Source organism: Balaenoptera acutorostrata, chromosome X, assembly GCF_949987535.1.
Source record: "Balaenoptera acutorostrata chromosome X, mBalAcu1.1, whole genome shotgun sequence".
In the NCBI taxonomy this organism is placed as follows: domain Eukaryota; kingdom Metazoa; phylum Chordata; class Mammalia; order Artiodactyla; family Balaenopteridae; genus Balaenoptera; species Balaenoptera acutorostrata.
The window spans coordinates 6,192,437-6,217,419 of NC_080085.1; the positions used below are offsets into that span (position 1 = coordinate 6,192,437).

General features: G+C 44.8%; 1 protein-coding gene across 1 annotated transcript in view; it reads right to left on the minus strand.

Annotated features, from left to right (window-relative positions):
* ANOS1 (anosmin 1) overlaps window positions 1-24,983 on the minus strand; it is a 192,358-nt gene that overhangs the window by 30,735 nt on the left and 136,640 nt on the right. The window contains exons 4-6 of the mRNA XM_057537945.1: window positions 22,754-22,976; window positions 13,779-13,963; window positions 11,232-11,361 (exon numbers count right to left, since the gene is read on the minus strand). Coding sequence (XP_057393928.1) covers window positions 11,232-11,361; window positions 13,779-13,963; window positions 22,754-22,976 — 538 coding nt within the window. The remainder of the gene's footprint in view (window positions 1-11,231; window positions 11,362-13,778; window positions 13,964-22,753; window positions 22,977-24,983) is intronic.

A 24,983-nucleotide genomic window follows, 5' to 3' on the forward strand; every position in this document is an offset into this window, starting at 1 on the left:
AGGCTAATGGCTCATCCAAAGCACATTACGTGACATGCTTGACCAAGGTGGTTCTCAAACAGTCACCATGAGGAACCCTCTGGGAGCGCCCAAGACTTATACTGAGGTACGCTGACTCAGTGAGTGCAGGTGTGGCCCATCGATGTATTCACGTGGAATATATATGTTTTATGTAAAATACACACTTTTATGTAAAGCACACACGTTACTCTGAAGTAGACGATCCGCAGGTCAGAAGCTGAACAGTCCTGCAGCTGGTGGCGGCCAAGCGAAGGTGTAAACAGCCCTTGGCTCCCGCGAGGAGGGAACTGCTGGGTCCTGTTGTCACGGGCTCAGGAAGCACGGCCTTCCGTGCTCTGCTGCTTCCGCAGAGCCCCCGGGAGCCCCACCCTGGTCATCCCCACAGAGGCACCACACACCTCACTGCTTTCCCCTTCCATCATGGTCTCCGCTTGCCTCCACTCCCCACTGGCTGTCCCTCTGCTCCCTGGTCCCTCCTCAGCCTCCCCCTCCTGACCCCCCCATCCCACCGTCGCTAAGCGGGGGAGCATCCAGTCTCTGAACTCGGGGGCCTCTTGGCCTCTATACCCAATCTCTAGAGATCTCACCAGTCCCAGCTTTAAAAAGTCTTTGTGCAGATAACTCTCAAAGGTATGGCTTCAACACAGACTTTGCCCCTGAACTTGGATTCAAGTACTAAAGGGTCTTTGCATCAGCTACACTTGGAGGTCTCAGAGGCTGCTTGAAACTAATGTGCCCAAGACCAAAGTCCCCCTCCCCCCCAGCCCCTGCTCCCCACCACACACACCCCGTCTCAGGAAACACAAATGCCTCTTTCCTGCTGCTCCCACCCCAAACCTCGAGGTCGTATACTTCTTCTGCTTTCATTCTGTGAGCTAACAATACCTTCAAAAATCTGTCTGGAACCTTACTGTTTCCAGCCGAATAACACTGCGTGCCAAGCCTTTGTCTTTTCCCCCGATTACTGCAAAGGCCTCCGAGCCTTTCTCACCACGGCAGCTGGTGATTCTTTCTGACACAAGCTGAGGCTCCTCAGCCTGGAAGCTCTCGATGGCCTCCAGTCTCACTTAGAGTCAGCGTGCCAGCCCCCTCCCCAAAGTCCTGTGCATTCTTACCACACACAACCTCCCAAACCTCCTTTCCTGTCCCCACCTGATCCTGCTGCCCTGGCCACGCTGGTTCCCATCTGATTACGTGGAGATGAAAACCAGGAGCTACTGAAGCTTTTCCACCAGTTTAGCCTAAACGCCTCCCTCCCTACCACCCCCGCCCCCGCCCCGAGAGTCTTTACCTACTGCAGGTCGACCAGATGTCACCCTATTCAAAACAGTGACTTGTGCTTTCCTCCAAGCACCAGCAGAATTTCACCGTGATTTTCTCCTCCTTTGCTATTCTCCAAAACCCTTAAGATCAACCTCTGCGGGACGATTCAATCCTTAACCTACAGCAGGTTGCTGCAGACCTTTCTTACAGAAAGCTGGTTGGCAAGCTCATCATCACTTCAAAGCAAGAGAAAAATTACAATGTGTAAAGATAATTACAGCCATTCATGTTTTCAGTGATGCACCTGGATGTCTATATGCTGAAAATACGTAGTTATGTGAATTTTCCAGAGAGTCTAGGTTCACAGGAAAAGCTCAGAATCATCTCCTTTTCTAAAGAAATTCCAGATTTAAGGAAGTCAACTAGTATTTGGTATTGCATCATTTCCTTAATCTACTTCATTCATTATATCATTTCTTACTGCCCTGGAAAAATTTCTCATACCTCAGATGTGATCATAATTCAGAATAACATCATCTAGTTTATGAAACATGATAAAATATGAAACAACATAATTTATGACAATGGCATTAGAAAGTAGTGCTTTCAAATAAATGAATTAGTAATATTTGCTTCACATTTTCTTAAAAGTAAGGCCCATTTGAGTACTCACAATACCAAGGTGGCATACTCCCATTACCAACATGAGACACCCCCAATCTCTTTCTCCCCCAAAATAACCACTTTTTAAAATTTTGAAGCCAAAGGGGAATAGCAGAGGTCATCATCTGTTTATCGCCCCAATTATCCTCTGTAAACGAGCTACTGATTTATCTGTCTAGTCACTGAAGACTTCAGATGAGAGAGTCTGTCCTGTTTGTCTAATCTGAAGGATTTCATTCAGTCCCAACAAATTCCCAGATTGCTGTCATTCACTGCCTTGTGAAATGGTTCCCTACGGTGTGAAATCAAGTATATTCACTTTGTTGAAATATACAAAATCTTTTCTTTCAGTTTACATAATGTTTTAATTCTATTAAAACATTGAAATGCACTTGGAAGCTTGTGGGAAAAATTATATGCATATAGCAACTCCACATTATGATAAAGCCCTAAGGGATTTTATAATTTATGTATATGACCTTTTTTTTTTAATTTTTTATTTATTTATTTATTTATGGCTGTGTTGGGTCTTCGTTTCTGTGCGAGGGCTTTCTCTAGTTGTGGCAAGTGGGGGCCACTCTTCATCGCGGTGCGCAGGCCTCTCATTATCGCGGCCTCTCTTGTTGCGGAGCACAGGCTCCAGACGCGCAGGCTCAGCAACCGTGGCGCACGGGCCCAGTTGCTCTGCGGCATGTGGGATCTTCCCAGACCAGGGCTCGAACCCGTGCCCCCTGCATTGGCAGGCAGACCCTCAACCACTGCGCCACCAGGGAAGCCCCATGACCTTTTTTTAAAAAAAAAAAACCTGGTAAGGATCTTAAGGGTTGGATAGGTAAAGTGACCTGCCCGAGGTCATTCACATCCCTGGTGGCAGAGCCAGGCGTGAGAATGACAATGAGGGGACAAAGAGGGGTTTGAGGCCACGTCTCTACATCTGTTATGTGTCGTCGTCATCATCATCGTAACGATGGGCCCCTGTCTCTACAGAAAGTCAACATGTGAAGCCCTTTGCTGGGGAAAGCGCCCATTATAGTCTAGCACAGGGATTGAAAGCCTTTTTCTGTAAAGGGGCAGACAGTGACTATCAAGGCTTTGCAGACCACACAGTCTCTGCTGCAACTAATCCACGCTGCTGCTGTAGCTTGAAAGGAGCTGCAGATAATATGGAAACAAATGAGTACGGCTCTGTGCTAGTGAAACGCTATCTGCAGAAACAGGCGGCAGGCCAAATATGCACCACAGGCCATGGACTGTCAACCCCTGAGCTAGAGTCTTTCCAAAGCAATGACACCATTTACTCTCTTGGAACTGGACATAAGCACAGCTTATTTCCAATTTTATATGCATATGGTTGTACTTTGTTTTTTTAATGTTGGCATTTTGTTCCCATTTTGCAGATGAGGAAACTGAGGATCAGAGCATTTAATTCACTAGTTCAAGAGTGTAGGGGCAGAAGTCCAGAGGCACGTCGCAAGACCAGAGCTCCCCTGGCCCCTCCCTCTGAAGCTTAAATGAGAGCATTTCTCCCCCATCTCACTTCTCTTTCTGCTTCATCCACTCCCTCTTTGCAACCTCCCGAATTATCTGCAGAAACACAACTCACAAAGCAGAAAGCAAGTACACTTTCAAAGATAAATGTTAATAGGAAGCCCGTATGAGCTCCTTTTACAGTTTGCATGATTTCTAGGGCAAGATATATTCAATGTTTAGCAGGAATATCCAACTTCAGCCTTGGAGAAAAATAATTCCTTTTATTAACGATCATATGTAGTGCTTTTGGCAAAGGAAGATGGAACTTTGGGTTTCAGCAGATTTACGGTTTCATCTCTGAACCTTTTGTGACAAAGTAACAGGCACGGTGGAACAGCTTTACGCCCTTCGATGGGTAAAGTGCCAAATGAAATCACTTGTCACCCCTGGAGAAAGGCAGGCCTATTATCACACTGATGTGAACTCTCATGGGAAAGGAGCCCTTCCTGCCATCCCAGGAGAAAGCCCATCACTTACTGTGAGGCAGGCGCCTCCACGTGTCCAGACGATCCTGTTGGTTAAACACGGAGACCCAGCCGCGCTTGTTAGCGCAACAGCAGAACGGGGTGCAAATGGCAGTAAAGAGAGAGACCTTTAGACGGTCACACTCAGTGAAGTAAGTCAGACAGGGGAAGGCAAGCATCATATGATACCACTTACACGTGGCATTGAAAATGTGGCACAAATGAGTCCATTGACAAAACAGAGACAGACTCACAGACAGAAAACAAACTTACGGGCACCAAAGGGGAAAGGCGGGGAGGGATAAATCAGGAGTTTGGGACTAGCAGATACACACCACTATACATAAAACAGATAAACAGCAGGACCTACTGTGCAGCACAGAGAGCTAAACTCATCATCTTGTAATGACCTACAATAGAAAATAGTCTGAAAATATATATACTTGTAACTGAATCACGTTGCTGCACCCCTGAAACTAACACAATATTGTAAATCAACTCCACTTCAGTAAAAAAAAAAGAGAGACCTTTATAAATACACAATCATGAACGAATATGTATACATATATGTACATAGACACAGAGAGAGGAACAAGATATGCTTTAAGAGCATGAATGTTAATTTTATTACTTATTTGATTTCCTCAAAGGATGTCCAGGGAACAGACTTCCCCTTTGAAATGCATCAGAGGACTGCCTCTTAAGTGTGGGGCGGTGATCAAGGGCAGTTAGACTTTTAAAGCAATGATATAACCAGTCACGCATTCTCCAGCTAATTAGTAGGTTAGTTCTGATGTTTAGTTTTTTCTTTCCAGACACAGCAGTTGGAATAATTTTACTTCCCTCATTAACAAAAAAAAAAAAGAAAAAGAAAAAAAGAAAGGAAAGAAAGAAAGAAAGAAAGGAAAGAAAGAAATAAAGAAGAAAGAAAGAAAGGAAGGAAAGAAAGGAGGGAGGGAGGGAGGGAGGAAGGGAGGGAGGGAGGGAGGGAGGGAGGGAGGGAGGAAGGAAGGAAGGAAGGAAGGAAGGAAGGAAGGAAGAAAGAAACCCCCCTGCAGTATCTAGACACACAACAACTTAGGGAAGCTGCAGAAGCTGCACGGCAGGCGAATTCCCAGCTGTTAAGTCGTTTCAGGACGTACGCTCAGCACAGTGTTGCCCAGTGGAAACGGCGCACAGAGCAGCTGCGTAGAAAGTCACGGGTCCCCGTGGAGCGACAGGGAGCTCTGTGACCACAGTGGAGTCTGCTGTCGCTTTCCTAGCACTCTGTAATGTACGCGTGGAATAACATCCCGTGTGATGCTTGTGCGCTGTGGAAACAATGTTGTCTGCTTTGCTTCTCCTTTTTAATGTATCCCGTACACATGGGGAAATAAGGGGGAAAAGATGGATGGAAAACTCTGAATTTGGAAGGAAGTGAATATAGTAATTGTATTATATACATTAGAAGACGTATTAGGTCAATGACAATGGAAGGTGGATTTTTTAATTTTTCTTTATAAGACCTCTTAAAATCACATTAATTCAGTGTTAAATGGATACTGACTAATCTCAAAGATCCAAACAAATGATTGCCTGCTTTCGGCAACACGCAAAAAAAAGAATCTGGATTTTGCTTAATATAATGCACAAAACTGTCCGTCTTCCTGCTTTCACTGCTTATGTCGACACATGGAAGTCTCTGTAGCACTTTATTTCCCAAATTCAGTCAACTTGTAAGCAGGCACTTGTAACAGGAAGTAGTACTAGTAACGTATATTTCCAATACCAAGCACGCAGTATATGCACATTTTCTGCCCTGTCCATAAATATCAACATGATTGAGATAATGTTAAAGACCGGTGTATAGCAAAGTATGTTTTCTGCTGGCAAGAGCGCCACTCTAAATTGATGCCTGCCGCTTTGGGGCGCTCTGTGGGTTAGCAGTCAGGGGCTTCTTCGTCAAAGAAGCGGACGGCAGTGTGCAATGGATCTGATGTTGGGAAGGGTGATGACGGATTGCGGAGGGAAGAAAGCGAGCCTGGAAAGGCCTGTCTGTCTCCACTTACTATTACGTCTGTCCCACATTCGGGAACACGGGGGCTCCTTTCATGATGTCGCAGAATTCCATCCATCAGCCTCTTCATATCTTTATTTTAAACCATAATTCAAAATACATTAGACACGTCTGTAACGGGGATCTTGTAGATACTGAGTAAACCAAGAGGTAGACAGCAGACGCTCTGGGGGTCCCACCCGTTCCCCCGTCCTGTGCTATTTCAGGGCATGTCCGCTCAGCTCGTAAACGCCCGCGCCTCTGCCTGCACCCAGAGCAGGCTCTGTGCGCGTGCAGGACACAGACTCCCGGGAGCAGGCCGCCTGCGACGCCCCAGTTCCCCGGAGGGCGAAGGGCTGCCCACAGTGGTAACCAGCGTGAGAACGCGCCTCTGTGTTCCGCCTTCCCTTGCCGGTCACCTTCCCCTCTCACCCCGCCCCTGCCCACCCAGCGTCCTGGATCCTTTCCTCTGTAAACCGCTCCCACGCAGAGCCTTAACTTGCATGGGCGTCTGGGGATCGTGTCCCTGGCAGGTCATCTCCCACGTCAGGAGTCCCACGTGCAAAAGCCCTTGTGATTCCACACGTATCTACACCTGTCTCCCGACGCTTCCTAGGGTTCACTCCACACACCAAGGGATGGAAAAGTTTCCAAGACCCTAGGGTCTGGCGGGCTTGGTGCCCAGAAAAGCGAGCGCTTCATCCCAGCAGTAGCCTAGGAAGGCAATTCACCATGTGGAAGGGTTTCCATTTCCATTTTCTCCATTAAGAGACAAAAAGTAGAAAGGGACATTATACATTAGTCTGTTAAATTATCTGTAATTTTAGTTTTTAAGGTTGTAGCCAATTTTCCTTCTCAAGTACCAGGGAGAAAGACAGTATAGAGCATTTAAATAAGTAAATACAGAAATCACCTCAACCTTGGGGAGGGGAGGTTGGCAGGGGTTAGCAATAAAAATATCCAGAAACGGTATTCACCTGGAAAAGAAAAAGCCTGAAACTGACTTACCAATCTATGAGCAACTCAGAATTTTCTTATAGAAAATAGGTATTCTAAGGGGTTAGGATTAAGTTATAGGGAGATATAAGAGATAAAGGGAAATTAACTGAGTAACCAATCTATTCGGGCAAACCACAGACAAGTAATTTTGTATTTAAAAGTAACCCTACAGAAGAGAAAGACAAGAATTTTGGCTTTTCTGTAAGAATCAGGATGAATACCAGGCAGCAGGCCTAAACTAAATGATGCCCATTTTACCAAGTTTTTTTCTCGTCCTATTTAATTTTGCTTTTATTTTCAGAGGTGTTCGGAGAAGATGGAAAAGATCCTTGCCCCTTCCCTTGACCCAGCCTTAAAGGATCAAGTCTGGTCCCATATCCAAATTCAAATGCACTAGAAAACTGCCTACCCTTTGCACAGACAATTATTTTGGAAGCACTATTTCTTTCTTAAAGTAATTTTAAACCACTAGAAGACGTACAACTGGTACAGTGTCAGTTGGTTCTGGAGCATGGCGGGCATAAGTGGGCTTTTAATTAAACGAAAATGCACCGTTTTTGGAAGCGCTGCAGTGACCGTTAAAATGGGGTGCTATTTCCTTTTACAAACCACACCGCACATCCATCCTTCCATCCGTCCCAAGGCGAGGAGCATTCCAGACTTCGGTCCTTGTGTTCTGCAAACCAGAAACGTGTGTGCGGCGGTCATCACAGATCCTGTGGTGGTCTCAGGGGAGGTGCATGACAGAATGGGGCTGGGGGCGAGGGGATAACAGACCTGCTTGACGGCTGAAGGCATTGCCAGGATGGTCCACCTCGTCCCTCCCCATCTTACTCCACTGCATTTACAAACATACAAAAGTGCTTGCTGGGGAAAAAAAGTAACAATCTTATTGAACTATCATTTATATACCATACAGCTCACTCAAGTGTGCAAGCAGTGATCTCTAGTGTTTACTAAGTTGTGTGACCATCGCCACCATCCATCTTAGAAGGATTCCGCTACCCCATTAAGAGCCTCTCTGCCCTGCCGGGAAAATTTTAAGGTAGAAACAAAGTTATTTTTGTGTCTTCAGCTTCTCCTTTGATTACTCATGTTTCCAGCATGTCCAGGGTCCTTCACCTGGGTATGTCCACCCCTCAGAAAAGCCCGTGAGCAGGAAAGGCCCTAAAACACGGCAGTCATACTGGCTGGGCAAGGATTACTCCTCTTCTTGAAATATGTGCATCCCCCCAAAGGAAGAAAAGAGTCTTCCCCTGAAACACCCTCTTATCTCGGTCATCTCTGTTTTAGTCACTGGCAACACCAATCTCTCAGCAGTTCCTGACCAAAGAGCCTGGAGTCCTTTCCTACAGGCCACGGCTAAATCCCCAAAGCCTATCTGAGTCACCTTTCCACATGTGCTCCCCGGCCAGCTCACTTCTGCCTTTGTCCAAGTTACTGTCACCTTTTGTTACGGCTGTTGCGTCACTGGTTTGCTGTACTTTTTGGATCCACATATAGACGACAACATACAGCGCTCGTCTTCCTCTGTCTGGCTCTCTTCTCTCAGCGCGGCGCCCTCCGGGCTACCATCATCTCGGAGCAGGAATACTGCACCGGCGCTCCGTACCATGACCCTGGAGACCCAGCACGCCCGGCCCCTCCTTCCTCTCAGTCTGCACCCTTCTCTGCTCCACCCCCTGGAACCGGAAGGCTCTTCCTTCGGAGGGTGCAAGGCCAGCCCTTCACTCCTTTACACGGCATCTCTTCTGTGGCCGCCCTCCCTGAATAGTAAGAAACAAAAACACCCCCTTCCCCACAGCTCCTGGGTCTATTCTTTATTTTTCGCACTGTCAGTTATCACTCTGTACCCTAGTATATGAGAGTATTTTATGTATTGATCTTGTTTACTGTTTCCTCTCGTCCCCAGTTAGAGTGAATCCATGTGTGTGTGTGTGTGTGTGTGTGTGTCTTCCACAAGAGCAGACATTTTTGTCTTTTCTTTTACTTGTTACCTCAGTGCCTAGCACAGTGTCTGACACAGAGCAGGTGCTCAACAAACATTTGTTTAATAAAAAAGGGAATGAAATGTGAGTGATAAAACGAGACCCCAAACACTTTATTTCTACCTTAAAATTCTCCCAGCAAGGCAGGGAGGCCCCTGGAGGATTCTAAAACAGTATAAAGGATACTTGCACGACTTTATGGTAAGTACTAAAAATCACTGGCTAGCACACTTAAGAGGAGTGAATTTTATGGTATGTAAATTATATTTCAATAAGGTTGTTAAAAATTATTTTCCCAGTAAGACACATTTCTACGCTTGATGAGAACTGACTAAGGTGAGGGAAGACGGGGTACCACCTTGTAAATGGTGACGTATCCTTAGCCATATCCTGGAGGAAATGCTTTCAACTGTTTAGTGGGTCTGTTATATTCCCATCATTCTGTGGTGCATCTTCAGTGAAAACAGTAGAATCTACCATAAATTCTGGGCATATATTTTTGGTTTCAGAAGTGCAAGAACTGAAGTCTGGAATGCTGAATGTTGGGCATATTTGTAAACCCAAGAAACAGAACAATTTAATGGTGACTGCAAGGTTTCCCCAAAATGGTGCACTTTCCTTCAACAAAAGCCCGTTTCGATTTGAGGGATGCTGCTCTAATTGTAGACGTATGCGGTCCTCAGCCATGTAGGAAGGGCTGGGACAGCACGGCCTTGCTCCTTCCCCAGAATGGACGCCTCTTTGGTGGTTGGCAGCAACCGGCCCGGCCCTGGGGACTGTCACAGGACCTCTGCCCAGACCCCGTCCGTCTCTGAAAGGGATTCCACCTCTGTCTGCAGAGGCTGGGAGCTGCTCTGCCTCCTGTCTGGACATGCGGCCACGATCTGAGAGCGCCAGACCCCAATCCTGCCGGCAAGGGAGCAGATGGGACCGCACCTGAACTGCCAGAGTCAAGGTGAAGACTTCTCGAGCCCTGTACCGATCCTTGCCTCTGAACCCACTGCTAATGATTTATCCCCACGGCCTCTCTCAGTCCTCGGACCACGTGGAGACAGTCCTCAGACACGGACGGTCTGATGTCTGTATTTTATTTCATTTTCGGACCTGCTTGGTGTATTTGCCTCGGGCTTGGCGGGGGTGTGGGGTGCACCTTTCTTTTCTTAAAAGGACTTTTTAAAAGAAAGACTTAAAAATTTACAACATACACTGTAATAGAATTCTAATACTAAATTGATCTGGTTGCAAGGTTTCCACTTGAGACCTATGATTATGCAGAGAAAGGTGTGGCAATGTTATCTAGTGAGAAACGGACAGACTAACGGAAACATACTTTTTACCCAAAATGGAATGGAAATTGCAAGTTATAGCAGCCAGTTCAAACCTTCCCGTTTTGAAAGACATGACTGATGTTACCAGTGTCACATTATTCATTAATATCATAATGTATGCTTAAAATAAACTTAAACGAGCTCCCTAAGAGGATAACTGCTGATTAGTGAGGGAATAACCTGACGAATCTCTGTCCATGAAACGGGCCCTCACTGATTATTAGCCAAGCAGATGTATCATTAATTCAGAACACACACAGCCATCTCAACACAACTGGAGAAATAAACACGGAGCTATTATTAATATCCAGTCAAATGATGCCCTCCCACCATCACAGACTAAACTAACCACAAATGTAATATAGTTAGTATTCATCGGATCCCACAGAGGTTTTAAAATAGCACTGAAGTTGGAACTGAACAAAATGATAGCCATGATAAAGTGACTCGGGAGGGATTTAAATTCTGCCTCTTATGAAACAAAAGAGATTAATTCACACTCAGTATAGCAATTGTTGCAAGAAACCTGCATAGTCTGATGTGGCAGAAACTAGACCTTTCTGTTCAAAAATTAATTGAATGGTGCTTGACTCAGAATATATTGAGAGAGCCAACGGAAGTGGATCACGGCAAACCATGACTTCAGAGCTGAGAAAACCCCATCACACTATCTCCTGCAGTCCCCCAGAGGTAAAAGCCCAGGGACGGTCCTAACAGTCCCCCAGAGGTAAAAGCCCAGGGACGGTCCTAACAGTCCCCCAGAGGTAAAAGCCCAGGGACGGTCCTAATCATAAATTCGCCGTCACCTTCAGACCCATGTGGTCCCGTTCGCTGAGCACAGCACAGCCCCTGTTGGCCAACCACACACAAGAACCGGGAGGTGAGATGCATGTGCCCCCGTGGCGAGGTGGGCACAGCGGGGCAGGCAAGCGACACTGACCTCTGGAGGAGCGGAAGTGTTTGCTGGGGGCGGTGAAGCCTCGGGTCCCGTGCACATTCACGGCCGCCACTCGGAACTGGTACCACCGGCTGGGCCGTACGTCGGTCAGTTGGACCCGCTCATCCGTGGTCTGAGGGGAAAGTCACAGAGCACAGAGAACCCCTTTATCCTGACGTGCCCATCAGGCCTGGTTTAGAAACACGTGCACTCATCAGCCCATACAACACAGCCTTGCCCTCCCCTCCCCTCCTGGAGGAGGGCAGCCCATCCTGCTCGGGTACGGGAAGGGCTGTCGGGGACCAAGGAATGCCTAGGGAAGGTTCCAACTGCTTGATTCCATTCACAGGTATTTCACCTCAAAGAGTTAAAGCTCCCTGAAAGTCAAAATCTCGTGACAAATGCTTGGGCTGTTTTAAAATCTGGTGACTAAATACAGCATTGGAGAGATTTCATCAATAAATTATACATATGAATGAATAAATACATGAAGTAATCATTACAGTATAGAGAAAATGAAATCAGCTTTAGTTTATAGAAGGGAAATGCCTCCTACTTGCGTGCCAAATATAACTTTGGAAGTATGTATGTGAACCCACACACTTAAATTCTGGAAGTACATTGCAACCCAAGACTTTTTTGTTTAATTTGAGTAAATCATGTAAGATCTGCAAAGAGTCGTGTTCCTGAAGGGTGAGGTATATTTCGTCCAATAAAAGGTCCAGAGAAGAAAACTGGACAATGGGACAGCTCCACAGGTCTTGCTGTCCCTACAGCTACGTCCCAAGATATCAAACAACTTGAGCATCTTCCCACTGCCCTCCTCTTCATCAAACTCAGGGCAATATGCCTGCTTCCAGCAATGTCCTAGGGTAGACGTGAAACCTTGGCCTTGACTCCAAGGGATAAACGCCCGAGTTCTATGCCCTCATCCATGCCAAGTGCTGAGCTCAGCTTGGCGCTCAGTGGATAAAACTGGGAAACAGAACTGAATTGAAACCCTCCTAAACCTGAGTTTATAATAACTTTTGAAAAGGATCGTCATGTGTACTTTAACATTCGAAAGAAGCTAAGCATTTCCGAGATCAAAGGAAGAAGATGACCTCAAGCGTGGCTTTCTACCTCGTTTGGCAGAATTTAAGGCAACATTTTCATTGACTTGTTTGTCTAGTTTTAACCTTCAATTTAAGGAACTAAAGCCAGCATGCTAGCCACAGCATTTAGCAGACAGAGAAAGGAAGCGTTACATGTGGTATTAACTACTGAAAACAGGAATAATAACAGAAATGATAGTGCAAGGTCTTTCCTCTCTCCGAATAAGAGGATATGAAAGAGAAGGGCTTATCATCAGTTACTTTCATAAATCTTCAAATTTATAATTTGGAAATATTTGGAAATTGCATAATTTGGAAAAGTTACAAATGATACTGTAGCACTGTTTAAGGGAGAATGCCATGTAAACCAAATATAACTTTAGGCTGTATTCTGAACATCTTTATGTTTTGTGAAAGCACAATTTTTTAGCAAAATAGGTATGGAAGAGAATTGTTAAATTTATCTGACCAGTTTTTTTTTTCCCCCTAATTTAAGCTGTTTCTCTTAACATCACATTTCTCGTTGATTTGGGTGGTATTTAAATGATTTTAGTGTTTATCCTGTCTGAGATACTACTGTTGCGAAAGGGACCAAATTCTTCTTCTAAACACCTGAATACTGAAATGTATTTTATATTTACTGAAAAAAAATCATGGGAATCTTGTCCTTGGAGAGAAAAATGACCTGATCAACTTCAGGAGAGAATTTTCCCCTATGGACCTACATGTAGAGAAGGCATTTTAGTTGCTGAAAAGCATGAAGCAGTTGCATATTGAGAATTTATTCTTTTCTCCATCCGTGGCGTCTGCTTGCAGCTGGTAGTCCATTTAACAGCTCTTAAAAAGAAAGAAAATATTTTGCTTTTCACATCCACAAGACAGAGGAGGAAAAGCACTGAGCAGATAAACTCCAGGAGGGCTGCCATCCAGGTGGCCTACCAGTTGGTAAGCTGACCGAGAAGAAGAAAGCACTTAGGCGAGATTGATGAGCTGCTGGCCGCTTCCCACTAAGTAGTTTTGTGGCATCAAATCTTCTTCCTCCCGCCACGAAAGTCCCATGCGGAATAGAGGCTTAAATGTAGGAGAAATAGAGGAGAAGTCGTTGAGATGATCAAATAGCACGCTGACTAGTCCTACGGGTGTTGCACTTCCCTCACTCTAGCCGGTTTTAAGTTTATCTCAAGGAAGTGTAGTTCTCGGAATAAATGTGAACGCTCATTAGAAAACCGTCTCCCTTCCACGTGCGCTGTGAGCCCATTAAGCCAAGTTTCTCGTGGTACCCGGTTATACCTACAGAGCCCATCCCGTCTTCCGCCAACATGCAGGGCACGTCCACCTTGGATTACGTGATGTCGGCGCTCAGGTTGTTTTGACCGAGGCACAGCAAGCTAAGTTTCTCTCTGTAGGCGAAGGAGACACTACCTCAAGGGGAAAACAAAGCCTATGAAGCACTAACCTGGGCTACCGTCTGCCAATGCGTGGCGTCGTCTTCACTAGGATGGATTCCGTAATTCCATCTTCTTTGTACCACGTAGATCACAGGCTCAATTGAAATATTGAATTTTGAGGACCACTTAATCTCCAGCTGCCCGGACTGCAGTTCTGTGAATCGTAACTCCTTCCTGGGCTTCAGGGGGACACCTGAAACAGAACCGCGCCCGTTAAAACAGCCTGTGTGTGACTCGGAGTGCAGTGAAAGTTGAGGAAGAAAATCTACGGAAGAGACAAATCTCATCTCATGACAACGGATGCTCTATTTCCTTTCTTAAAAGCAGCTTCTCCCTATCAGGGGTTCACATTTGAAATCTCCTGACACTAAATTCAGTTTCACTTTCCCAGTTTTTTAGAAGGTCTAAGCTGATTCCTGATTCTGAACAAGGTAACCTCTAGAGCGACTCTTTTATGTGTGTTCTTCCAAGTAAATCCTGTCACCAAGCTGCAGCACCGGAGGCTAACCCGGAGCCCACACGAGGCGACAGTCGTAAGGAGTCTTGAGTCCTTTTTCCCACGTAACGCGCTCCGTCTCTGCTGATAGATCCTAGGGTCCTTAAAACACGGTTCTCAAGTTTCCTCTCCTCTCTATCTGAGCGAGTTTTCCTTTTAAGGAAAACATTATAAAGCCCAATCCTCTCATGTGGTCAAATCTTACAAGAATGGTTTCCAAAGCATGGGTCTCGTGGATTCCCCAACTGATTGCTGGGCCTCTGCCCTATTGACTTACTGTCTAAAATTGGAAAAAGATGAATTTATAATGTTTGGTTTTGGCATGAGTGAGTGCCTGGCTTCAGAAGTCCCTCACAGGTGCCTCATTGGAAAGTAGTTCATCATTTTGATTTCTTTTTCCCCCTACAGCGCATGCAAGTTGCCTGGTAACTGAAAGATTTAAGAACCACGGTTCAAAATACCAGCCGTTATGGAAAGGGAGTTTTAAAACAAATTTATAATACTAAGAGGATATATGAAACTAACTGAATTAGGTAGTCTATGGCATCATGATGTTCAATGCCATCCAAACCAAGAACACCAGTTGCATTAAAATCATTCTCTGCTGAGAATGAGCATTTGCCTAAAGCACTGACAACTGACCATTTGAAATGGTTAATTCAGAATGCTGCATTTATTTTTCCATTTCTTAAGTTTAAACTGAGAAAACTAGAAAATGTGCAAATACAAAATATAAGCTCTGGTGCATGTTAGTGATGTGGCTGAATTCAGCTCATTTCATTTTGATCTTAATCCAAGCCAAACCTTGTGTTGGGAAATTTTAAAGTCATTAAACACTGAGCAGGACAGAGTCGGATAATTATAAAATGGCATATGTATATCTGCTCAAAAGCTCACTGACTCTCTTAAAAACTATTTTCTAGGGCTTCCCAGGTGGCACAGTGGTTAAGAATCCACCTGCCAATGCGGGGGACACGGGTTCGAGCCCTGGTCCGGGAAGATCCCACATGCCGCGGAGCAAATAAGCCCGTGCGCCACAACTACTGAGCCTGCACTCTAGAGCCCGTGAGCCACAACTACTGAGCCCACGTGCCACAACTACTGAAGCCCGTGCGCCTAGAGCCTGTGCTCTGCAACAAGAGAAGCCACCGCAATGAGAAGCCCGCGCACCGCAACGAAGAGTAAGCCCCCGCTCGCCACAACTAGAGAAAGCCCGCGTGCAGCGACGAAGACCCAATGCAGCCAAAAGTAAATAAAATAAAAATAAAATAAAATTTAAAAAATACCAAAAAGCTATTTTCTAAACAACCACAGTCACCGCCCCTATTGCATTCTCCATGTTGATTTGCTGGCGGGTTGTATCTGTACGTTGCCCTTCACTTTACCATAAAGTTGTCTCATGTGATCCTTGCTGTGACCTCATCAAGTGGGTGAAGGGTGAAGTAGCTACATTTCGAGCACCAGGGAATTGAGTCTGAGGAAGATTAAATAAATTGCCTGGAGCTATGACCCATCTCCGGTTTCTCTCTGAATTTTCTGCCACATTTTGGGTTAGGAAAAGCCACTTAGAAAGGTAGAGAAAAGAAGTGGTTTCCGTAGCTCTGCAAGTCTGTTGGACATTGTGATTCTAACGTCCTTGAAGCTCCTGGTTGGCGTGGGACTTCCCTCCTAGACTTTGCTCCTGCTGTGCCCCTGCAAGAGTCTTCTGCAAGCTCATGTCAGAAACTTCTCGGTGCATAACCTTACACTTACGCTTTCATGCCTAGAATATTTCTGCAGAGCGAGTGATTCTCACATCTACCCCCAGTCCCTCTCTGGGCTGCAGGACCTCATCCACCTGCACAAGTCCCCTCTCAAATGCCTCTCCCCGGATACGCCCCTCCTCCTGAGATGTAGGTCTTCATGACATCTCTAGGCTCCTGGACATCGAAGGGTTCTCAGAACCTTCTGTCTTGTGCTTGCACCTACCAACATCCTGTTGTTTTACTGCAGAGCATAATTTCAGGAACCCCTCAGTCATCCTGTCTCCATGGTGACCACCTGTTTTAGGCACTTTCCTCTCCTGTCTGGACCCTCACCATAGCCTTTAACCCATCTCCGGGCAAGCCAATCTCTTTTCTCTAATTCCCTCTTCACCGTATTTCTGGTTATTTTCCTCAGGTGGAGGAGAGAGGCTCTCCTTCCCTTCTCAGAATGTTCCAGTGCATCCGTTTGCTACAGAAGGGAGGGAAACATCTCTGCATCTCACCCGAGGCATCCATCTTCACCACCGCCTCCCAGTCATCTTTCAGTTGATCTCGTGGTACATTTTGCGCGCCTGTCACACACGCTGCCTTCACACCCAGCTTTCCCACAAACACACTGCCAGGCACTCCCTGCTACCATGGCCCGTTCATGGTGTTTTCTTCACTCTGAAATCTCTGTCCTTCTATTTTCTGACCACAGACCCTGGAATACTTCCAGGCTCAGTCCAAATGCCACCCTTCGGAGCCACTCTCCCTAAAGCTCCCAATTGGAAATAAAGGCTCCATTCTTCTGCCAGCTCTTCAGCATTTAACCTGTAACTGTCGAAGTGCACTTAACTGCCTCTTTCCACAGCCAGCGTGCTTAATGATGTCTGTCTTCCCCACAAAGCTAAAGCCCCAGAGGTCAAGAACCATGTCTCCTCAATTCCCACATCACAATGTCCTCGTAGAGAGCGCTCTGCAAGAGCAAATGGCCCGGAACTGTTCACTGAAGAAACAGCCCAACCCGCTTTCTTATTCTTCTCTCAAGAATACACCTGGGGACGTAAGAGGACTCGGAACATTTACACACATCTTTGTGACAATGGTAAACCCCTCTCCGCTTGAGAGTCACAGAGGGGAAGGAGAAGACTTATCGCAGGCGTCCGGTGCCACCTTCTCTGGCGTGTGTATCCTTTCAAGGAGCTCTCAGCTCCTTTTCTGTCAAGGTCCTATGGCTCAAGCATTCCTTTACTTACTATTTAAAGAGAAGATGGCTGGTTAGTTCCTGAACCTCACAGAGCACTTCCTTTGAGAGCGCTGTCTTGGCTCTCCATGTGTACTCCTCTAGCATAAACGCAGCTACGGTAAATCCTCAAGTCACTGCAGCACCCTGAACTCGTCAGCAGCAGAGCTGCCTCCGCACCTCATGCTCTGAGGCTTCAGTCTTGAAGATCATTCAACTACCAAGAGCCTTCCTGCAACATGATGCGCGCCAGGGCACTGTCAGTTCAAATTCCTTCATTTAAGAATCTCTTTAATTATGATGTGCAATGGCCTTGCAGTTTGCATTTTAAGAGACGGTCCATCTGGCTTGCATTAGGGTCAGCTGGCTCCCCTGATTGGGGGTAACTGCAGCCCTTGGCTGTAACTGTGTGCAGATGGGGCTCAGCCCTGGACCCTCAGCCCTCACGTCAGTCCTTTCACAGTCCTCGCGAGCTCACCCAGCATCCCGGCTGCATAACCAGATGCAGAGGATGGATCTGTCCTCAGTGTGGTTTTTATTACGTAAATGACTAGGATCTTTCTTTTTTAGTATTTTTGAACGTATTAGTCATCTGAAATCTAAACTATTCTGTTAAAAACTTCAAAAATGCTATCATATAACATCCCACAATATATGACAATATCAGTGCTTTTTTTTTTTCTTTAAAACATAACAAGTATTTTGGTGAAATCAAAGGAACAGAAACCCAACGCTTCAAAAAATGTTGAAACTATATGATAGAAAACTCAATAAAGACAGACCATCAGCAGTTGCAAATAACCATAAGACCTGACTATTCATATAAATATACTTGTCACCAGTCTAGGTATGAAAATGCAGCAAGATATTGTGTTCTGGGCTTTCCTGGTAGCACAGTGATTAAGAATCCGACTGCCAATGCAGAGGACACGGGTTCGAGCCCTGGTCCGGGAAGATCCCACATGCCGCGGAGCAGCTAAGCCTGTGAGCCACAACTACTGGAGCCCAAGCACCACAACCACTGAAGCCAGCATGCCTAGAGCCTGTGCTCTGCAACGAGAAGCCACCACAATGAGAAGCCCATGCACTGCAACGAAGAGTAGCCCCCGCTTGCCGCAACTAGAGAAAGCCCACGCACAGCAACAAAGACCCAATGCAGCCAAAAATAAATAAAATAAAATAAAAATAAAAATAAAAATAAAAAAAGATATTCTGGGGCTGCTTCCCTGGGGGCGCAGTGGTTAAGAATCCACCTGCCAACGCAGGGGACATGGGTTCGAGCCCTGGTCCGGGAAGATCCCACATGCCATGGAGCAACTAAGCCCGTATGCCACAACTCCTGAGTCTGTGCTCTAGAGCCCCTGAGCCAGAACTACTGAGCCCACGTGCCACAACTACTGAAGCCCACACGCCCTGGAGCCCGTGCTCCGCAACAAGAGAAGCCACCGCAATGAGAAGCCCGTGCACCGCAACGAAGAGTAGCCCCTGCTCGCCGCAACTAGGGAAAGCCCACGCGCAGCAATGAAGACCCAGCGCAGCCAAAAATAAATAAATAAAATAAATTTTTAAAAAAAGGATATTGTGTTCCAGGGATAATATCTCTCATAAAGACAACTGTACTCAAGGAATTTGTGTTTACATCACATTAAGGCACTCAGTCACTATATTCAAAACGTGAAAAGTTAATTTGTGAAAAGCGGCCCATCTCTAAAATCCTGAGGTTTATATATTTCAAATACTAAGAGATTCATGGAAATAGTAAATCAACTCCATCATCACATCAGATCTTTTTGGGAAGAAACAAACTGATATAGGGTTAATTCCTGGTTAGCACCTGGTAAAGAAAAATGAGTGCTGTGTCACGGCCACCTACCTAACTGAAGGCCACAAACTACTCTGAGTCTTTACATTTGGAAAACAAGTTCAGCTTTTCTCTTTCCCTCCCCAAACCAAGTGTCCCAGTTGGGAGTGAGGAGAGGCAGTAAGATCCTAAAGCATCACCTCTAGACAGAGGACAGTCCAACTAAGCTGTAAACCAGACCTAAAATAGGGGAGGATCAAAGGAAAACCAGTGCCCCAACGAACCGGAGCTTGTGTTTCACCCATAGAAGACCAGCTTGTGAATTTCCCACAATCTCACAAAGGTGTGCGTGTCAGAGACTAGCACCTTCGAGGCTGGTTTACCCACGGTAACATGGTCAAGTCTTCCAGGGGGCTGCTTCTAATAGTCTTTACTTGAAGGGTGAAGGAAAAGCTCTCTTTTGTTTTCCTTTGTTTCAAACCCTAACACCAGTCTGTAAAGTTAACTCAGGCGTCAGCCAAGGACAGTTCTCACAGCATAACCCAAATTAGATGCGCAAATGCAATGCGGGACATTCTGTTGATCATTTTTTCAAAACACACAGTGTTTTGAAAAACTCAAGTTTCCAGCATATAAAGCCTTCGAAGGTATGAAGTCAGCCCACGCCCCATCTTCCTTTCTACAAAAGTGGACCAGACAGAGAGGATATATGTGTTTCCATGTGTTTTAAAAATTGTTCATTAACTCAATAAGCGATAAAAGGAAAAACAGGACAGCGGATGGTACACAGCAATTTACGGCAAAAGTTAAGGAAGTGATTGGCCCACTTCAGGGAGTGCGTGCGTATGACCACCTGGACGAGGAACTGCTGGGCCGGGTGGAGGTCGGTGTCCTTCGATTTTGCACGCCGGTGCTCACCCAGTACAGGTCATAAGCAATGGCAGGCGCTCCTCATAACTCCTAACACACAGTCAGCAATTACTAACTGAGCTGAAATGTGTCAGTACTCGTAGACCCAGGTGACATCAGTCCCTTTCAAACTCAAAATGGGGGAGACATTGAGAAAATGCCCTTTGGGATCTCCTATGAGATGACACTTCAGTCAGTAGATAATAAATGAGTGAAATGGACGTGAGGAACTTACAGGTCTGCCCAATAGAATTTGGTTCTTCACGAGGTATATACTCTGTATCTAATTTAAATATTACAACTCCACAAATTAGTTGGAAATTAAGTTCAAAGAAAAGAAGCTCCATGTTATTTATAAGCCTAAAAAATACTGATAAATCAGGGATTGTATTCGATTTAATCTATTCGATCTTGATCTGTCTTTTACTTGAGCTATAATATAATAATACAGGGGTGCCCAAAGAGGGCTTGAAGTTTAGGGTCCTATTACAGTAGCTGGAGAGAGTCAAAATAAAAATGACAGGAGAGCCGGCCCGGGTGGGAACAGGCATTAGCTGCACTGCTGCTGCCAACCACGGGATCCCCTCAGAGGCGGCCTCCGACCTCAACCTCCGCACTTGTGAACTGACGGCGGGGCTGGTCCAGCTCAACCAGCGGTGGAGCTCCCTCTTCCTAAGGAAAGTGCCTGCACAGACCTAGCGTGAGCAGAGACAGGCAGGCAAGCTCATTTCCCAGCGGTCGTTTTGGGGCACTAAGAGGGCACTTATGAAGGTGAGAAAGACAGTGACAGCTGGGCCCCCAAAGATTGTCAGGTTGATTTGCACGCATGTCGTCTGGCTGGATACATGTTTTTCTCCTCACAAAGCCAAGCGCTGGGTCAGGAAGGACCCTTTCCCAGAGAGGCTGGGGCCATCAGCACCAGAACCCTCTTTTGATTACTATCAGATGCTCCCAGGACGTGGAAGCAAGCCTTCATTCAGAGAGCAAGGAAAAAAACCTCTAGGTAGTGTGTGTGTATATATATATATTTTTTTTTTTTTCAAAATAATACTATTTTATCCTTGTGTTCATTATGCAAAAGTCATTGTCAGGTCAAGAGAGTCTTTTTATTCTATTTGTGGTTAGCCCTCCATGAATTGCCTCTGTCCACAAACACCCAGGTCAAGACTTACTTGTAGTAGAAAGGTGACTTCAGCCCTTGAAAAAAGCCCATCGTATTAAGTTTAAATTGCAGGTATCTTTCAATCATTAATCATTTATCCTGGCCCTTTATAGAATATTTCCCTTATTCTCGGTGAACCAGGCATACTTGAAATTCATACTGACTCTTCACTGCTTTCACATGAAAAGCATATTTTAATTTATATTGAGTCCTTTAACTGCCTTACTTTTAAAACAAAAAAGGTTTTACAAATGGGTTTTCAACAATCATTCTAAAAGCATCCTATTTTTATGGTAAATGCTGATACTTAAATAGCAAATGATCTGTAATAACAGAGCAGGTTTCATAATAGTAGACTTTTAAAAAATTAAATGGTGTTAGATTGGGCAGAAGTGATTTTACGTAGTTTATAATAAAAGGCATGGAAACAATAAAACTTTAAATCCATTAAGGAAACGTCAGTCTGTTAAGAAAGGGAAAGCAGCAATTATTTTGAATTTGAGACAGTATTTGTGCCAGGTTTCCAAGGATCTTAGGGGAAAAAAATAGAAAACTGGATGGATTCCATAGATTTCAGATAAGAGTATTTCCAAGTGGCAGCTGGAGAAGGAGGGCGCAGGTATGTGACTTCTGGGAGACCTGAATTGTTATAAGCCTAAGAATGGGCTTCCGAAAATAGTCAACGAGCCCATAATTCAGAACCGGCATTGCAACAACATACACTTGATGCGTGAGAGGGAAAGTGAGAGAGAGCAAGAGAGATTTCTCTTTCTACTTATAATGAATAATGCCTAGTGATTGATTCTATTTTTCTCTTCAAATTAGACCCAAAAAAGTAACGAAATGTTATGTCTCCCGTAGTATACTTTTTGGCATGCCAAACTGTACATAATACAAGAGCATCGGTTTAACACACAAGAACTCTGTCACACTTACAGAAAGAGGCACGTAACAGCATAAACTGTTACATCGGCTAAATTGTTTGATAACTTGCATCCCTGTCTTTTGGAAGAGGGCAATTCCTCCATCTGGGAACTTAAGATACTAATCAAAATATTTAAAGTTCCCTGCAAGCACACTTCTGTTCTTGGATTATGCCAACAGAAAACCCACAATACTCATGCGTCTATTATGCCTTTTTCAGCCAGGCCCCGTCGCCAGCCTATTTTCCAAGGATTTGAATACAGTTACTCCAAGGTAGCCAGTGGAGCTTCATTCATTTACTCATGTTGGAGAAAAACACAAAAAAAGTCCCTGAATTGATGGTGGCCTTCCTACATGTTAACTTCTAAAAGAATTCATATGATATAGCCATTATTTTATAATAACTTTAAATGGAGCATAATCTATAAAAATACTGAGCCACGATATTGTACACCTGAAACTAATACTGTAAATCAACCATACTTCAATAAAAAAATAAGAAGAATTCCCATGAAGGATTTACTCCACCCCAATATGAGTTCACTGGGGCTGATTTCTATGGTCCAGTAAGTATTTTCAGATGTTTGTATGTGGCACAAGGTAAATTTTCTTACAGTTCTCTCTTTCCTTCCAAGTCACATCTTTGACACCCTCCCTCACACGCACACAAACCCCTCTGTGGCCCTGGAGGTCCCCTCACCTACTCCGCTCTGCTCCTTACCTTTGTACAGAGTCTTGGGCACCTGGCAGGTGTGTCCACATCCATTGGAACAACACTTCTTAACCCCAGAGCACTCATTGTCCGCTTCACAGCTTTCGACACAGGCGGCGGCAAAGCCGCTGGCTTTCTCGGGAGCTGGGCAATCCCCCTGCTTTACCGACAGGATGTACTTGAGGAACTCACAGCTGGTCAGGCATTCATAGTTCTTCTTGGGGAACAGAGGCTGGGAGAGAATAGAAAAAAAATTCTCCCGTTAAAGACACATGGAGTCTGATTTCCAAGACATCGGAAAGGCAGGTCAAAATTCTTACTCCATCAAATTCTCCCTTGAATTGTTTACAAGGTAAATGTACTTGGTTTCTTTCCCCCTAAAGAAGTGATCTTTTATGCTAATTTTTTAAAGGACTATGACCCCATGACTTAGAGCTTTATTTTACATGCAACAGATACACATCAATTACACATACATGCATTCACAGATTATTATTGTTACATTCTGAGTTCTGATATTGTAAATTTAATGTACATCGAGACATCAATACTCTGACAGTTAAATACCAGGGAAAAATTTCACACTCTTAATTTAATTACCAAAGGTGGAAAACTAGGAACAGTAGCTAGAAAAAGCATAATTTCAAGGTTTGAATTAGAATTGTAGGTGAGAATAAAATTGATTGTTAATAATCATATATAGGGCTTCCCTGGTGGTGCAGTGGTTAGGAATCCGCCTGCCAATGCAGGGGACACGGGTTCGAGCCCTGCTCCGGGAAGATCCCACATGCCACGGAGCACCTAAGCCCTGCGCCACTACTGAGCCTGCGCTCTAGAGCCCACGAGCCACAACTACTGAAGCCCACGTGCCACAACTACTGAAGCCCATGCGCCTAGAGCCCGTGCTCCTGCACCAAGAGAAGCCACGGCAACGAGAAGCCTGCACACTGCAACAAAGACCCAACACAGCCCAAAAAAATTAATTAATTCATTTTTTTTAAAAAACAAAGTTTAAAAAAAGTTTTTTTAATTAATGATATATAAAATTTGAAAATAACATGAATTGACTGGATTAAAACAGTGTCTCAGTTCAAGAACTTTCCAGGTAAAACAGAAGAAAGGTCATGCTTTCAATACTGACGTACCACAAATCTGTAGCTAGTTAATTTAAAAAAAAAAAACAATTTTATAAACATTTAAAGCATCATCAGTTCTTAAGGCTTTTCTCTCTTATTCAATTTCACAGCTCATTTTTCTGTTAGCTGCTAGATGTGTTTTACTTCATTGGCTTTTGAAGTTCTAAATTCAGGTCCAAATCTAAGTTAGGAATCAAAGAAGCATGTGAAAGGATCTGGAACAACTATAGAGTTTTGGCCAGCTTTCCTCTTTCAACAAAATGTATACATTACATGCACTGAAAGAAAATACTTAAGTTACTAAAATCATTGGCCCCTGCCACACCGGCTGAGATTTGCAAGTAGACATAATTTTATTAAATCTGGCAAGTGTTTACTGCTTGCTAAGTTAGCAATCACAGGGACTTAGTTTGCACTATGTATAATCAAATCAACTCATGGCAAACTTCTTCACACATGAAAACGGAGTATAACTTGGGAATCAGATAACAAAGTAAGGGCTGTCTGTTCATATGACTCTAATCATCTTCATGCCAACCGCCACACCCTTGAACTGGGAGGGACAGGAAAGCAGGAGCTGCTATCTCCTCCCCTTACTGATTTACTCACCGAGCTAACGGGCCAGAATTAAAAACACTGGAGGAGACAGATCTGCAACATTTGTTCCCACTGAGTGTAAAAGAAGAATGATCATAATTAGCACAATAATTTGGATCTTCCAGTTGATGTAGGGTTGTTCTGGACAATTCTTTTCCTTTTGGCTATGGATTCAAAAATGTGATTTTTGGGGGGGTGGTGGGTATTTTGAGGTCCATGGAAACAAATCGGGAATCAAAGAAAGTTCCTCTCTGCACTGGAGCTTTCTAGACTGGTCCCTGAGCTTGCAGTGTTCCAGATGACATTATGAATATTACATTAGATTGTGTACATGGAGAACTAGGCAGTGCTGTACCAAGTTAGCTCCCAACAGCTACTCAACGGGACTGGACTCATGGATGTATCTTTTCTTTTCCCACTGCTACATGTTTCCTGTTTAACATTTCCAAATTCTTCTGTTATTCTGATCATAACGTTACAAGAGCCAAAGACAGAGAGCTACCTGG